This window comes from Schistocerca nitens, chromosome 4 (genome assembly GCF_023898315.1).
Source record: "Schistocerca nitens isolate TAMUIC-IGC-003100 chromosome 4, iqSchNite1.1, whole genome shotgun sequence".
NCBI lineage: Eukaryota > Metazoa > Arthropoda > Insecta > Orthoptera > Acrididae > Schistocerca > Schistocerca nitens.
In genome coordinates this window covers 536567197-536585404 of record NC_064617.1, presented here as the reverse complement: position 1 = coordinate 536585404, position 18208 = coordinate 536567197, and the positions used below count along the sequence as shown (strand labels likewise).

The following is an 18208-nucleotide window of genomic DNA, read 5'->3' as shown; positions in this document are numbered from 1 at the left end:
TGGAAGTCTTCGGCCGTTATTGCTGCCGATTTTCTTTCAAAATTTAAGCGGTGGCGCATTTCAAACCCGGAACCGAGGACGTTTTGATTGGTAATCAAACACCCCACGCCTAAATGACGGGTGGCTTTTAGATAGGACGATCAATTTTGGAGGTTTGGTCTTTGTGTTTGTTTAATAGTTCCTATTTGTCTCCGTCCGTGAGCGTTTCTTGTAGTGTCTCTGTGATAGTTCCCAGTACGTTTCTATATAAGTGGTCGTACCGCTTTCCATACGGACTCCACTTGCAGAGATATCCTGTTCCAGGATGAAAACCGAGATGTGTTCGTGCGACGTTATAGAAGAGGCGCGCAAGAACCTCTGGCCAAAGGACGAGAAAATTGCCGGTCAGGAAGGTCTGAGAAAGTTTTGGAGCGCCGTCTCCGCAGAGATTAGGAAGAACTTACTGGACGGGAAGGCCACTCTGCTGAAGAATGTGGGCACTTTCTCGGTGTCCAAGTGGCAGATCGGCAAGAACACGTTCGAGAGCTCGCCGGCGTTCACGCTGTACGGCCGCGCGCTGCAGAAGTTCGGCGTCCGCGCCGAGAAGAAGTGGTGCCCCAAGTCCGCGCCGCGGCTGATGACCGCCGCCACGATGGCGAGCGCGAGCGAACGCGGCCTGCGGGGGGCGGACGCGTGCCTGGGGGCGGTGCAGCGGGCGCTCGACCGCCGCCTCGCCGCCGGCAGCGCGTCGCTCGTCTTCCCCGGCCTGGGCACGCTGCTGGTGGCGCGCGGCGCCGCCCGCATGGTCTTCACCAGGCAGTTCCTCGAGGAGTTTCGCAGGCGCGAGAGGGAGAACCTGCGCAGACTGCGGCCGCCGTCCCCGCAGCCGAAGCCGCCGCCACCGCCGCCGCCGCAGCCGCCGGAGAAGCGTCCCAAGGTGGAGGCGGCCCCGCGCGACAAACCTCAGCAGCCGGCGTTCGTCAGCTGCGAGTGCCCCGACCGGCCGCCTTCCACACACGACCTAAAGCCGCTCGGAACCCCCAAACAGCGACTGCCGCACAGTGGTAAGCCGTAGTCTTCAAACGTTTTCTTTTGCCCCGGACGGCGACACTCTGCCACGCTGGCTGCCGACGGATGAATTACGACAGTCAACACCGGCCTCCTTACACCCGGTTTCAACTGGCGTATTTTCTTTTAAAATTATTTTGTACAACTAGCGATGTAGGACCAAATTGATGGGCAGTACATGAAATTATCTCCAGGAAATTAATAACAGATAAAATAAAGTCTATAGGGTAGTAATAATTAAACGTTCACTCCTTGAGAGGGCCCCCATGAAAAATGGAACTCGGACAAACATGAGCTGCAGATCGTCAACTGACGCTTGCAAAGTACACTACTGGCCATTAAAGTTGCTACACCACGAAGATGACGTGCTACAAACGCGAAATTTAACCGACAGCAAGAAGATGCTGTGATATGTAAATGATTAGCTTCTCACAGCATTCACACAAGGTTTGCGCCGGTGGCGACACCTACAACGTGCTGACATGAGGAAAGTTTCCAACCGATTTCTCATACACAAACAGCAGTTGACCGGCGTTGCCTGGTAAAACGTTGTTGTGATGCCTCGTGTAAGGAGAAGAAATGCGTACCATCACGTTTCCGACTTTAATAAAGGTCAGATTATAGCCTACCGCGATTGCGGTTAATCGTATCGCGACATTGATGCTCGCGTTGGTCGAGATCCAATGCCTGTTAGCAGAATATGGTATCGGTGGGTTCAGGAGGGTAATACGGAACGCCCTGCTGGATCCCAATGGCCTCGTATCACTAGCAGTCGAGATGACAGGCATCTTATCCGCATGGCTGTAACGGATCGTGCAGCCACGTCTTGATCCCTGATTCAACAGATGGGGACGTTTGCAAGACAACAACCATATGCACGAACAGTTCAAAATGGCTTTGAGCACTATGGGACTTAACATTTGAGATCATCAGTCCCCTAGAACAGGACTACTTAAACCTAAGGACATCACACACATCCATGCCTGAGACAGTATTCGAACCTGCGACCGTAGCGGTCGCGCGGTTCCAGACTGAAGCCCCTAGAACCGCTCGGTCACTCCGGTCGGCACGAACAGTTCGACGACGTTTGCAGTAGCATGGATTATCCGCTCGGAGACCCGGGCTGCGCTTACCCTTGTCGTTGCATCACAGACAGGAGCGCCTGCGATGGTGTACTCAAAGACGAACCTGGGTGCACGAATGGCAAAACGTCATTTTTTCGGATGAATCCAGGTTCTGTTTACATCATCATGATGGTCGCATCCGTGTTTGGCGACATCGCGGTGAGCGCACATTGGAAGCGTGTATTCGCCATCGCCATACTGGCGTATCATCCTGCGTGATGGTATGGGGTGCCAATGGTTACACGTCTCGGTCACCTCTTGTTCGTACTGACGGCACGTTGAACAGTGGACGTTACATTTCAGATGTGTTACGACCCGTGGCTCTACCCCTCATTCGATTCCTGCGAAACCCTACATTTCAGCAGGATAATGCACGACCGCATGTTGCAGGTCCTGTACGGGTCTTTCTGGATACAGAAAACGTTCGACTGCTGCCCTGGCCAGCACATTCTCCAGATCTCTCACCAATCGAAAACGTCTGGTCAATGCTGGCCTAGCAACTGGCTCGTCACAATACGCCAGTGACTGCTCTTGATGAACTGTCGTATCGTGTTGAAACTGCATGTGCAGCTGTACCTGTACACGCCATCCAAACTCTGTTTGACTCAATGCCCAGGCATATCAAGGCCGTTATTACGGCCAGAGGTGGTGGTTCTGGGTACTGATTTCTCAGGATCTAAGCACCCAAATTGCGTGAAAATGTAATCACATGTCAGTTCTAGTATAATATATTTGTCCAATGAATACCCGTTTATCGTCTGCATTTCTTCTTGGTGTAGCAATTTTAATGGCCAGTAGTGTAAATCACCTATATAGCTGCAGTATGTCACTATTCCATCTGGACGCGCGATTTCTTTTCAATAAAAATTAATTTTGTATTTTTATTATGTACGCCATTATTACGACGGCACTTGCGTTATTTTAAAGAAACATGGTCACCTCGATGTTTTATAGTGGCATACACTATATCTAATGGTAAAATGTGATCTTAGCTTACACGTTTGCGATTTTGCTTTCAATCTTTTATTACAGGGGGAGGGACTATTTTATTAACTAATTTGTTATTTTCAAATTTTATGCTATTCTTAAATATCTTTTACACTGAGACTTTCTTAAGAGGTAAAAGACATAAATATAGTAATAATAATAATAATAATAAACTCTGTGTATATGAGGAACTCTTATCACTGCTGGCCGCAATTTACTTCTATTTATTTATTTTTAAGGATTCTTTTAGCATTTGACCACACTTACTTGGGAAGCAAGCGTGACGACTATGTCCTAGGGTTAAGATGCTGCCTGTACGTTTGAAGGTTCCTATATATCAAGCGTTTGCTGTCATAATGCATATTACGAGGGTTGGAACTTAAACAGAGGCAACTATTTTTTCACAACCGATACAAAAGAGTTACATGTTTGCACCTGTTACAGTACTTCAGAGCAGACACCAGCGTTGTGCAGAACCCGTTGCCAGCGACGTGGAAGGCGTAGTATACCATTAGCGGGGCCTGTTCTGTTGATGGTGCGAATGGAGCGGTCTACTGCCTATCGAATTTCTGGAACAGTTCTGAAACGAATGCCACGAAGTGGTTCCTTCATCTTCGGAATCAAATCAAAGTCACAAGGACTTTAGTCCGGGGAGTATGGTGGATGGTACATTACGTCCCAGTCCCATCGACCGAACAGAGCAGCAACAGCTTGCGCTGTATGCGCCCGCGCATTGTCGTGCAAAATGATGGGTGTGTTGCGCAGAAAGTGTAGCCGCTTTTTTCGCAAAGCTGGTCGCAAGTGATGCTCCAAAAACGAACAGTAATACTGTGCATTGACGGTCTGCGTGGAGGAATGTAATGCTTTAGGATAACAACGTCACAGTCGTACACGAGAATCACCTTAACTTTAGACCGCCTCCATTCGCACCATCAACAGAATAGGCTCTGCATAACGGTATACTACGCCAACCCCCGTATTTTTGTAAAAATGGTTCAAATGGCTCTGAGCACTATGGGACTAAACTTCTAAGGTCATCAGTCCACTAGAACTTAGAACTACTTAAACCTAACTAACCTAAGGACATCACACACATCCATGCCCGAGGCAGGATTCGAACCTGCGACCGTAGCGGTCGCGCGGTTCCAGACTGTAGCGCCTAGAACCGCTCAGCCACTCCGGCCGGCCGTATTTTTGTACGTTGCGGTAGAACTAAGGATGGTACTGTGTACTGAAACCGGTCGCCAGCAGGCAAAATAAATAAACTGCGACTGTAGACACAAATATATATTTTTTTGATAGTAGTACAATGGACAAAGAAAACTGGAACCACATGGTCTGATGAAAGGAAAAGAGCTCATTCCGAGAGAATGAAAACAATTTGGGCAGAGAGAAAGTCTAAAAGAAAATAACTGAATGCCCCGTGATTGTACTTCGCGTGGTCCAGTAGGGCCCAAACGTGAATAATAATAACAATGGACTTTTAAAAACATACGAGTATGCAAGTAGAAGCGGAATAGAAATAACGGATAAACAGTTGAAAGAAACACATTTTAATGTCCACATGAGATAGTAACATTTCTTAATTACGTGCCATGTTGACCTTAAGGACTACACACCTTCCTCAACCTGGCGACTATACGCATCCAAAACAGCATGGAGTCGCACTAAAGATATCACTTCACAGTTGTTCGCAGCACTTTTCGAACAGTCGACCATACAATGTTCAGCTCACGCACTGCTTGAATATCGCACACTGAGTCCAACATTCTCAGCCCCACACAACCGGCCCTCTGCCTCTCCCAGGAGCAATTCCCAAATCACTATTTAATTCGAACTTCCTAATCATGTTCCTCAATCCCAGCGTGGAAAGAGGACCTTCTTTTATCGTGTAGATATTCGTGAAGAGCAGCAGCACTATTGCTGTTGTAGCACAAATTGACGAGGCAGTAGAAACCCTCACTAACGCCGTCCAGGACGCAATGGCAGGCACCATACCTGATCGCACCTCACAACAACGCAGTACGGCCCTGCCCCAGGAAATCCTGGTCCTAATCTCAATGAGGAATCGCCTCAGGAGACAATGGCAGCGCACCAGGCGTCCGTACTTCAAACGGCACATTAACAGACTACAGGGCATCATACACGATAAAATACAAACACATAGAACACAACAGTGGAACCAAAAACTCGAACGGCTGGACACCGCACGACCTGGCGTGTGGCAACTAGCCCGACACTTCACCAGGGAAAAAATATACACCCCAACGCTTCAAGGGCCTGACGGACCTGCTTACTCAGCGGAAGAGAAAGCAGAACTAATGGCCCGAACACTCGCAGCGTCATTCACACCGAACCTGGTACCATCAGATCCAGTGTTCACACTTGCTACTGACCAAGAGGTTACACGCATTCTAGCCCAACCATCGCGCGACGACATTCGATATGCTAGCACAGCCGAAGTCTCCTGGGCCATAATGCATTCCGCTGCTAGGAAAGACCCTGGTCATGATGACATTCAGAACTGTGTCCTCCAGGAGTTCACGGATAAAGCAACTGAGTACCTAACACACATAACGAATGCCATACTAAAACACCAACACTTCCCCGCCTTTTGGAAGACGGCCAAGGTCCTGATGTTCAGGAAGCCGGGGAAAGACCACAGCCTCCCACAAAATTACCGACCCATCAGCCTTCTGAGCTCGCTCAGTAAGATTGTTGAGAAGGTGATTCTCAAACGCATCACTAGGCACTGCATAACAAATGACATCCTGAGACCGGAGCAATTCGGCTTCAGGAATCACCACTCCACAACACAACAACTCCTACGGGTCGTTGAACATATAACACATGGCTTCAACATAAACAAAGCTACAGGGGCAGTGTTCCTGGACATCGAAAAGGCTTTCGACCGTCTATGGCACAACGGCCTCATCCGTAAACTCAGCGATGCGGGATTCCCCGACGGGCTGCTGCGTCTAATACACTCATACCTCACAGACAGGAGTTTTAACACTGACGTGCAGGGAAAACAATCAACACGACACGGTATACACGCGGGAGTACCCCAGGGAAGCATCCTAGGGCCCCTACTGTTTAACCTCTACATAAACGATCTCCCAACCACATACAACACAATGATGGCAATCTATGCGGATGACACAGCCATCCTTGCGCAAGATTGGAAACCATCAAACATTACGCCACGCCTACAGACTGCACTCAGAGTGGCCGAGCCTTGGTTGGAGAAATGGCGTGTTAGAGCAAACGTCGACAAGTGCGAAGCCGTTCTGTTCACTAGAAGACCGAAGCAACTGCGCAAACACCGCTACTGCAGACCAATAACTCTACATGCACGTCCAATACGTTTCCGCGAGAAAGTCAAATACCTCGGTGTCTGGCTGGACCGGAAATTACTCTGGGGGGACCACATACAACACATGACCAACCGAGCTAGCGCGAGGTTCAAACAGCTCTATCCTATGCTCAACAGGCGTAGCACACTGAACAGAAGGGTGTCGAGGTCTACTTACATGACACTTATCCGACTCCTGATGACGTACGCAGCTCCTGTCTGGGGATACGCTGCGCCTACACGCCTGGGCCGTCTGCAGCTCATACAAAACAAAGTACTCAAAATCATAAGCAATGCTCCACGATACACACGCATCGCGGACCTTCACCGGGAATACCGACTTGAGACTCTCACGGAGGTAATCCACAAACTCACCACGAGACTATACAGAAACCCCAGACATTCGCAGAACCCGTTTATTCTGAATCTGGGGAACTACGACCACAACCATAGATGGAAACATAAAAGACCAAAAGACATACTTGTAAGGACATAAAGTCTATGGCCAAGCATACGCAAACATAACGGCACAGGCGAGCCCCTGTTAACCAGACGCCACTACTGGATATCCAGCTGAAATACACTGCCGAATAACTGGAACTACACAGGGAAGCCGTACCGTGCATTGCATGCAAACAAGCTCCACACATCCCCCACACAGTGAGATGATCTACGGCTGATCTCCCACTACTGTATAATGATCTTGATTGTTCCAGGAATGTAGCAGCTGCAGCAACTGGGACACATCGCCATCGCTTGTCACGGTAATGATGCATGATACCTATATTAACAAATCCAACCTTGCATGAGCTATCGCAGCTAGTAAGCCACTACTGCTCTTACTACCCATCCCACTGTCGCAGAGGTTTTTTTTCCCACGGCACGAGCCATGGCACTTTTTTCCCTCTGCTCTTCAAATCGCTACCTTCACTCGCGTTTCGTCCACTATCTATCACCTGATGGACCGTGTTAATGCGTAGTCTTACCCAGACGCACGGACATTACAGCCCAGCACCTTGTGATCCACTTACTAGATAACTAACATGTTTACGGAGGTGACAGTAGAGCTCTAGGCGCTCAGTCCGGAGCCTCGCGACTGCTACGGTCGCAGGTTCGAATCCTGCCTCAGGCATGGATGTGTGTGATGTCCTTAGGTTAGTTAGGTTTAAGTATTTCTAAGTTCTAGGGGACTGATGATCACAGATGTTAAGCCCCATAGTGCTCAGAGCCATTTGAACCATTTTGACAGTAGAACTTTTGGTTTGGTCACCACGTTGGTGCGGGCGTGAAGGGGCCCCATCTCTTTTATTGCTGTTGTTTTGGTAAAACAGCTTTATCGCCAAAGAGCTCCTCACCTCTTCCAGATCCATGTTTACTGTCTACAGTTATAATGCATACTGGTGCTTGCGTTCTAACCCTACGTCACCGCACCAGTACCGGCGCCTAACGGCAACTCATGACATTAAAACTACCGACAACGTAGATCCTGCAGCGCACAGTCTGAATATCATTCCAATCCGTACGGTAAATAGTTTTCCGTCGACAGTGGCTCAAGTAGCAAACGTTTGATAGAAATACACTGTACACAAATCCTATGCAGACAACAAATCCTAAGCAAGTATACTGGGTGATTCAAAAGGCGTGTCCAATAGGACAAACAGGGTGAAACAGAACTCCATCGAAAAACTTTCAGAGGTGGTAGTATGGACCAAAACAACAACAAAAATTTCCAGTAAACAAGTGCTCTAAAATGCGTACCTTACGAGCTATGAGCACTTGTTCTTCTTCGCTACTGTGAAAAACATGTGATATATCGAACAAGTGCTCACAACTCTTAAAGTATGCACGTTAAAGCTCTTGTTTGTTGAATATATATATATATATATATATATATATATATATATATATATATATATATATATATATATATTTCGGTTCATACTGCCACACCTCAAAATATGGAAAGCAAAGAGTTTGCAGGAAAAGAGATTTGTTTCACAGCAACAAAGATGAAGATGTTCTCTTATTCTTAAGGTACATATTTTAGACCCCATGTTTACTAAACTTTTGTCCATACTAGCACCCTGTTTGTCGTAAGGGACGTGACTTTTGAATCACCCTTTATATTAGCATAATCAACACTGTAGCACAGAAATCAACTTACTTCTTTACCAGGAACTCCCCTATAGAATAGGAGTGAACCATCAGGGAATTCTTCAGTTTAGACTTGAAAGAGCCAGGGTTACTCTACATTTTCTTTAATTCTTATGGTAGCTTACTGAAAATGCATGCAGCAGAATAGTCGGTTACTTTTCCGTTCAATAAGTATTGCTGTGTGGCATTTTTTGTTGGGCACATTTCTCTTCAGTTCAGTAGATCGTTGTCAGCACTGTTTACGCTTCGTTGTTTGTTCGCGGTATCAAGGAAGTTCACAGGTCTAGTGGCTACAAAAAAAGAGGCAAAAAAAGAGGCAGTCTAGCGATCTAACGTCATGAGCCTTTAAAAATGAATGGGAATGACAGAAGAGAGGGATGAGAATTCTCAATATATATTATGCAGACGCATAAGCAACGGGTACTGCAAATTTGCTATGAAACGATATTACAGCACCGTTCGGAAAGAATTTAAAGATTTAGTTGACAATTAAAAAGTGCAAAACGTTACAACGATCGACAGACGGGATTCATTGTTCTGTACATCAACAAGCACTTTGCGCTGAATTTCCGAGACGCAGCGTGTGAAGAAATTAGTGGTTTGAATAGCAAAACTTCTGAAGTTGCACTTATTATTTCACTGTCACACGCAACAATATTCGATGGAAATCATCGAACAGTATGGAGACTTTATGTACTGTTGCAACGTACGCTGATTAAGTCACGTGGTATACCTGGAACGATTTCTTGATTTCAAACTCGCTATTGTTGAATTTAAAAAGAAAAAATGAGTATAGGAACAAAAATTAGAACATCCGGAATGGATTGCACACTTCTCATTTTAAGTGGGCTTGTCTGCACACTGCCCATAGTAAGACGCTGCAAAGTGAGAAACAACTTCTTTCTGTTTTAATGGGGATGCATTTAAAAATGAAACTGCGTTATAGAAGGGAAAAAGTCTGACACACACAGTCCAGTTCCCCTAGCTCATCGCCGTTAAAGAAAACGAGAGGTTCGAAGAATTCGTTGTGGCCTTGAAAGAATTACAGGGTAGTTTCCTAAACGTTTTGAGCACACTGCCAATCTTATAACTGTTTTCGACCTGTTTTGGAGACCGTTTGCCATTTCAGTTGAAAGTGCCACTGTGCATGTACAGATGTAAATGACTGACGTGCAGGGTAACTCCCGTTTTAACGACAAATCCTTTTACGTTAAGACTGTCTAGCACATTTACATTGCTTCCTTCGGTAGTTTCCACGTCTGCACGTCTCCAGGTTCAAAGCTGATACAAAATTTCGACCTACATACATGTGTGAAAGAGCTTTTTTTAGATTATGAAGCTAAATACATGATTGCTTGACATCATGAGTGTGACAATCTTGAAACTATTTGCGTCAGCCTGTATGCCCACAATTTGTTCCGGGTGACAATTACTGGGTGGTTATAAGTAAACTTTCAGACCGCTGTAGAAATAACACCACTGGTCAGAATGACGTCAAATTGCAACGGAATATTATCGGAGAAGGGGGAAAACGTATGGTAGAATAAAAATAAATAGTTACAAAATGTAGCAATAGATGGCGCTGTAAGTATCATAATTTAATAGTGGTCGACTACAAATGACAAATGAATCATACAACAATGTCTAAGGTGTACGTTTGACGTTAAACAAACTGTACTACTCAGTGTGCATGGGTGTACAGGTGTTATACTGTTAGTTACGTAAGCCCATCCACCCCGGCAAGGTCATATCACATCGGATGGGAAAAACCGGTTTTAATTGTCATGAGGCCAAAAACCGCATAAAAAGCATCAATCAAAATCAAATCGGATTATTAATTTCCGTGTGACTGGCGCAAAGCATGTTCAATATGCTGTCCACCATTTTCTGCAACTAGTTGAAATAGAGATACAGCATGTTCCACAACTGATCGATGTGTTTCCGGGGTCACATTCAGAATTTGTTGCGCAGTGCGTGTCTTCAATGCAGCTAAGTTTGCAGTCGAAACACTGAACGCAACATCTTTCAGATAGCCCCACAGTTAGAAGTCACACGGATTAAGGTCAGGTGGTAGGGACGATCAGGCTGTAGTGGAATGGCGGCTGATAGTTCTAGCATTTCCGAAATCGCGCTTCAGTAGCTGCTGAACTGGATTTGCAATGTTCGGAGGCGCGCCATCTTGCATAAAAATGATCCCATCCACACATCCACGCTGTAGGAGAGCTGGAATGGCGTGGTTGCGCAAAAGACACTCATAGCGCTTACCAGTGATGGTAAAGGTAACAGGACTGGTAGCACCAGTCTCTTCGAAAAAATATGGCCCTGTGATGAATGATGCCGTAAACCCGCACAACACAGTGCCCTTTTCAGGATGAAGTGGTACTGGTTGATTTGCGTGAGGATTTTCCGTTTCCCATATTCGACAATTCTGTGTATTGACATATCCTGTCAGATGCAAGTGGGCTTCGTCTGTCCACAAAATCTTCCACAGCCAATCGTTGTCCACTTCCATGCGAGCAAGAAATTCTAAAGCAAAGGTCTCTCTTGCTGGCAGGTCAACAGGAAGCAACTCGTGCACATGGGTAATTTTGAACGGATAGCAAAGAAGAATGTTTCGTAGGATTTTACGCACCGTGCTCACGGGTGTATGTCCAGTGTCCGGCCAATTCTCCGTGCACTACACGTTTGCACAGACACCACCACTCGTGTCCTGTTGCATTGCTGTGGCCACTGTTTCCACTGACGTCGAATCAATTCGTTTCCTCCCTCTACCAGGTTACACACCAAAAGAACCCGCCTTTCGAATTTCCGAATCATTTTCTCCACACCCACGGCAGTCATCGGACCAATGCATTTTTGAAAGCCTTCAGTGTCCGGAACTTCTGCAGAGCTACGTGTGCACAGTCATCATTCTTGTAATACAGCTTTACAAGCAGAGTATTGAGACAGTCATGGTGAACGTCGCACACGCGAAAGGAGGAAAAGCCGTGTATCTGGCGTGTTTATACAAACTTCAATGGGTTGTGGGCTCGACAGGTGTTTTCATTTACGTATTCTGACACGTACAGCACCATCTATTGATCAATATTCACGCCAATGTTTTTCTTATGCCATATTATTTAACTTTTTTTAAAAAAAATTGTTGTAGGGTCTCTAACTTACGCTAAGGACAACACACACACCCATGCCAGAGGGAGTACTCGAACCTCCGACGGGGGTAGCCGCGCGAACCGTGGCAAAACGCCCGCGCTTCTGCCATATGTTTTCCCCCCTTCTCCGATAACATTCCGTTGCAATTTGACGTCATTCTGGCCATTGGCGTTATTTCTACATCGTTTTGAAAGTTTAACTTTAATTATAATCACCCTGTATATTATCTTTTCAACACGCCAAAAATTAATTGAATAATGGTGCAAAGTCGTTTTGTTCGTGATCTATGCTGCTGCAAAATGTGAAATACAAAACCAAGTCGCAGACACTGAAACTGCACTGTCACTTAAATGTGGCGCGTTCACTGTCTTCCTCTCTTCCCCTCCTCATACTCAGACAGTGGTTCAAATGGTTCAAATGGCTCTGAGCACTATGGGACTTAACATCTGTGGTCATCAGTCCCCTAGAACTTAGAACTACTTAAACCTAACTACCTCCCCCCCATGAACCATGGACCTTGCCGTTGGTGGGGAGGCTTGCGTGCCTCAGCGATACAGATAGCCGTACCGTAGGTACAACCACAACGGAGGGGTATCTGTTGAGAGGCCAGACAAACGTGTGGTTCCTGAAGAGGGGCAGCAGCCTTTTCAGTAGTTGCAAGGGCAACAGTCTGGATGATTGACTGATCTGGCCTTGTAACAATAACCAAAACGGCCTTGCTGTGCTGGTACTGCGAACGGCTGAAAGCAAGGGGAAACTACGGCCGTAATTTTTCCCGAGGGCATGCAGCTTTACTGTATGATTAAATGATGATGGCGTCCTCTTGGGTAAAATATTCCGGAGGTAAAATAGTCCCCCATTCGGATCTCCGGGCGGGGACTACTCAAGAGGATGTCGTTATCAGGAGAAAGAAAACTGGCGTTCTACGGATCGGAGCGTGGAATGTCAGGTCCCTTAATCGGGCAGGTAGGTTAGAAAATTTGAAAAGGGAAATGGATAGGTTAAAGTTAGATATAGTGGGAATTAGTGAAGTTCGGTGGCGGGAGGAACAAGACTTCTGGTCAGGTGACTACAGGGTTATAAACACAAAGTCAAATAGGGGTAATGCAGGAGTAGGTTTAATAATGAATAGGAAAATAGCAACGCGGGTAAGCTACTACAAACAGCTTAGTGAACGCATTATTGTGGCCAAGATAGATACGAAGCCCACACCTACTACAGTAGTACAAGTTTATATGCCAACTAGCTCTGCAGATGACGAAGAAATTGAAGAAATGTATGATGAAATAAAAGAAATTATTCAGATAGTGAAGGGAGACGAAAATTTAATAGTCATGGGTGACTGGAATTCGAGTGTAGGAAAAGGGAGAGAAGGAAACGTAGTAGGTGAATATGGATTGGGGCTAAGAAATGAAAGAGGAAGCCGCCTTGTAGAATTTTGCACAGAGCACAACTTAATCATACCTAACACTTGGTTTAAGAATCATGATAGAAGGTTGTATACATGGAAGAACCCTGGAGATACTAAAAGGTATCAGATAGATTATATAATGGTAAGACAGAGATTTAGGAACCAGGTTTTAAATTGTAAGACATTTCCAGGGGCAGATGTGGACTCTGACCACAATCTATTGGTTATGACCTGTAGATTAAAACTGAAGAAACTGCAAAAAGGTGGGAATTTAAGGAGATGGGACCTGGATAAACTGAAAGAACCAGAGGTTGTAGAGAGTTTCAGGGAGAGCATAAGGGAACAATTGACAGGAATGGGGGAAAGAAATACAGTAGAAGAAGAATGGGTAGCTTTGAGGGATGAAGTAGTGAAGGCAGCAGAGGATAAAGTAGGTAAAAAGACGAGGGCTAGTAGAAATCCTTGGGTAACAGAAGAAATATTGAGTTTAATTGATGAAAGGAGAAAATATAAAAATGCAGTAAATGAAGCAGGCAAAAAGGAATACAAACGTCTCAAAAATGAGATTGACAGGAAGTGCAAAATGGCTAAGCAGGGATAGCTACAGGACAAATGTAAGGATGTAGAGGCTTATCTCACTAGGGGTAAGATAGATACTGCCTACAGGAAAATTAAAGAGACCTTTGGAGATAAGAGAACCACTTCTATGAACATCAAGAGCTCAGATGGAAACCCAGTTCTAAGCAAAGAAGGGAAAGCAGAAAGGTGGAAGGAGTATATAGAGGGTCTATACAAGGGTGATGTACTTGAGGACAATATTATGGAAATAGAAGAGGATGTAGATGAAGATCAAATGGGAGATACTATACTGCGTGAAGAGTTTGACAGAGCACTGAAAGACCTGAGTCGAAACAAGGCCCCCGGAGTAGACAACATTCCATTGGAACTACTGACGGCCTTGGGAGAGCCAGTCCTGACAAAACTCTACCATCTGGTGAGCAAGATGTATGAAACAGGCGAAATACCCTCAGACTTCAAGAAGAATATAATAATTCCAATCCCAAAGAAAGCAGGTGTTGACAGATGTGAAAATTACCGAACAATCAGTTTAATAAGCCACAGCTGCAAAATACTAACACGAATTCTTTACAGACGAATGGAAAAACTGGTAGAAGCCGACCTCGGGGAAGATCAGTTTGGATTCCGTAGAAATACTGGAACACGTGAGGCAATACTGACCTTACGACTTATCTTAGAAGAAAGATTAAGGAAAGGCAAACCTACGTTTCTAGCATTTGTAGACTTAGAGAAAGCTTTTGACAATGTTGACTGGAATACTCTCTTTCAAATTCTAAAGGTGGCAGGGGTAAAATACAGGGAGCGAAAGGCTATTTACAATTTGTACAGAAACCAGATGGCAGTTATAAGAGTCGAGGGACACGAAAGGGAAGCAGTGGTTGGGAAGGGAGTAAGACAGGGTTGTAGCCTCTCCCCGATGTTATTCAATCTGTATATTGAGCAAGCAGTGAAGGAAACAAAAGAAAAATTCGGAGTAGGTATTAAAATCCATGGAGAAGAAATAAAAACTTTGAGGTTCGCCGATGACATTGTAATTCTGTCAGAGACAGCAAAGGACTTGGAAGAGCAGTTGAACGGAATGGATGGTGTCTTGAAGGGAGGATATAAGATGAACATCAACAAAAGCAAAACGAGGATAATGGAATGTAGTCGAAGTAAGTCGGGTGATGTTGAGGGTATTAGATTAGGAAATGAGACACTTAAAGTAGTAAAGGAGTTTTGCTATTTGGGGAGCAAAATAACCGATGATGGTCGAAGTAGAGAGGATATAAAATGTAGACTGGCAATGGCAAGGAAAGCGTTTCTGAAGAAGAGAAATTTGTTAACATCGAGTATAGATTTAAGTGTCAGGAAGTCTTTTCTGAAAGTATTTGTATGGAGTGTAGCCATGTATGGAAGTGAAACATGGACGATAAATAGTTTGGACAAGAAGAGAATAGAAGCTTTCGAAATGTGGTGCTACAGAAGAATGCTGAAGATTAGATGGGTAGATCACATAACTAATGAGGAGGTACTGAATCGGATTGGGGAGGAGAGGAGTTTGTGGCACAACTTGACCAGAAGAAGGGATCGGTTGGTAGGACATATTTTGAGGCATCAAGGGATCACCAATTTAGTATTGGAGGGCAGCGTGGAGGGTAAAAATCGTAGGGGGAGACCAAGAGATGCATACACTAAGCAGATTCAGAAGGATGTAGGTTGCAGTAGGTACTGGGAGATGAAGAAGCTTGCACAGGATAGAGTAGCATGGAGAGCTGCATCAAACCAGTCTCAGGACTGAGGACCACAACAACAACAAACCTAACTAACCTAAGGACATCACACACATCCATGCCCGAGGCAGGATTCGAACCTGCGACCGTAGCGGTCACGCGGTTCCAGACTGAAGCGCCTAGAACCGCACGGCCACACCGGCCGGCTACTCAGACAGTGAAGTGTGGCAGTGGGGGAAGTGTGCAGCCAAGGTGGAGCCCTATGGCACTTGTGTCAGGACACGACTTGCGAGCCGTATTCTTGGCCACCACTGATCTAACTGGATATGGTGGCTCTACCTGAAAACCTCTTCCGGGCTGGCTGGCTCATCAGTCCTCGTCGTTAGTGTCCGAGGCAGATTTGGAGGCAGCTCGCTTCCTCAGATACTGGAAGTGGCTCATTGATGCGCTCGGCTGTATGGGCGGGTCGCTGAGTTGCTTTTAAATTACACTGCAAAATGCAAAAATTCGACAGGAATATGATTCTTGCATCAATTGAAAGGGAAAAACATGTACGTGATAGGAATGTGAGTTTATTTTAGTGTACACGATTCAAATAGACGATATAACGAGAATGAGAAATATGAAAATCGTGAAAAAATAAATGTTATTTACTCTCTTTCTCTCTTTACTCGTACTATTATGTTCCTGTCTGCATTCACAGAGATAGAACTGAAACTTTGGAAAACCCCACAGTGTAGACTCTCCCCTAACCTTCCAAAACTAACTGTCGACAGACCACCTCTTGGAGAACTAACCTCTAACTTTTGAGTGCAAAGTAACTTGGATAACGCGGAAATTGCAGCCCTACTAATAGCTCTTAAAGTGGGGAATTTGCACAAAATTTCACTCTGACTACATCCTATAATTCTCGGTCAGAACAGTGACTGGAAGTTAGTAACTAAATACGAGAACTCCACACATTCATTACCAGCGCAAATGATGAGACAGGCGATCGTCCTGGATTCCTCAAGTGTGAAATCAAATTGAACTGCTCTGAAGGTGCTGCTATTTAAGCTCACCGTAAGTATGACTGCGATGCGCCGAGCTGTGGCACTGCAGATGTCCTGGGCCCTTCATTACGACAGAGTCGTCAGCACCTTTGTGGGACTCCAAGACGTGGCAGCCTCTATTGCACTGCTATGCCAAGTCGATAAGGACAGATCCGCTGCTAACCCCAATTCGATGTGGACACTCTCGCGTACTACCCCGATCTGCTTCCCTCGTGGCGTTCACTTACGCTCCGCCTATTCCTTTGCCATTAGCAGGCCTACTAACCAATGGCAAAATTACGAACCACTGCGGTCAAATCATAAGGATTCCTTCCAACAGAGACTCCAACACGCCGTAAGCAGCGCATCTTTTTTCAGCCTCCGGTGACAGCATGAGACTCTCCCCTATTAAGCTTTAGATAGAATTAATTTTGGTATGGTAATCCTGGAAGCGTTGCAGGGCGCTAAGGCATCAATTTATTCAAATCCGCACCCCAAAACGAGACTGATGAGCAGTAATCAGTGGCTTTTGGGAATCTAAGAAAATACATATGCATAATAATATTGAAAAATCAGTGAATTTCACTTAATTTTGCTGCAGACCGTTTACACTACACATAGTTTACTGTTAGGTTGTCTTAACATTTCACTGTTGCAGTACAGTTACCAAAATTCCGATTCATTTCACTTTTGATGTAACAATTATACAGTCATCAAAGTCCGAAAACTGAGAGGGTATACCCAATTCTTCCTGGGACATCGGCTGTTGTGGCTGACCGTCTATTTCCCATAATTCTTGCTCACTTCCCTTAGACAGAAAATTGCGAGTACAGACGGTGACTGATAATGTGCACTAATCTCTAAACATAGAAAGAACATTTAGATCAGGACTTGGAAGTCAGAAATGGAAATGAAGACAGAGTCATCAGTCACGATATGAACTACTTGTTTTACAGGTTAACGAAACACAGACTCACCTGATTCATCTATTGTAAGGCCTAGAGAGCACGAATCTTCTCTATATCTTCTATTTCTGATCCTGGATTGCCACGCGGAGTGGCAGCGCGGTTTGTGGCGCCATGTCACGGATTGCGCGGCTTCTCCCGCCGGAGGTTCGAGGCCTCCCTCGGGCATGGGTGTGTGTGTTATTCTTAGCCTAAGTTAGATTAAGTAGTGTGTAAGTCTAGGGACCGACGATCTCAGCAATTTGGGCCCTTAGGAATTCACACACTTTTTTTATCCTGGATTAAAAAATCCGAATCTCCGCCTCTGTCTGCTTGCAACGTGTCATATAAGTAACGCAACACATTTCTTTCTGAAAGCAGATCGGTTTTATCCAGGATTCCAATACACAATATTATTCTCCACTCTTTCGACTACAGTACCCAATTTTTCAACGAGTATATACAGGGTCTATACAAGAGCGATGTACTTGAGGCCAGTATTATGGAAATGGAGGAGGATGTAGATGAAGATGAAATGGAGGATATGATATTGCGTGAAGAGTTTGACAGAGCACTGAAAGACTTAAGTCGAAACAAGGCCCTCGGAGTAGACAACATTCCATTAGAACTACTGACAGCCTTGGGAGAGCTAGTCCTGACAAAACTCTACCATCTGGTGAGCAATATGTATGAGACAGGCGAAATACCCTCAGA

At 45.3% G+C, this 18208-nt stretch overlaps 1 protein-coding gene across 1 annotated transcript in view; it reads left to right on the top strand.

Moving 5' to 3' along the window:
* The first annotated feature begins 316 nt into the window (after positions 1-316).
* The window catches only part of LOC126252421 (uncharacterized), a 102671-nt gene continuing 84779 nt past the window's right edge, over positions 317-18208 (top strand). The window contains exons 1-2 of the mRNA XM_049953311.1: positions 317-870; positions 964-1043. Of these exons, the coding sequence (XP_049809268.1) occupies positions 317-870; positions 964-1043 (634 nt within the window). The remainder of the gene's footprint in view (positions 871-963; positions 1044-18208) is intronic.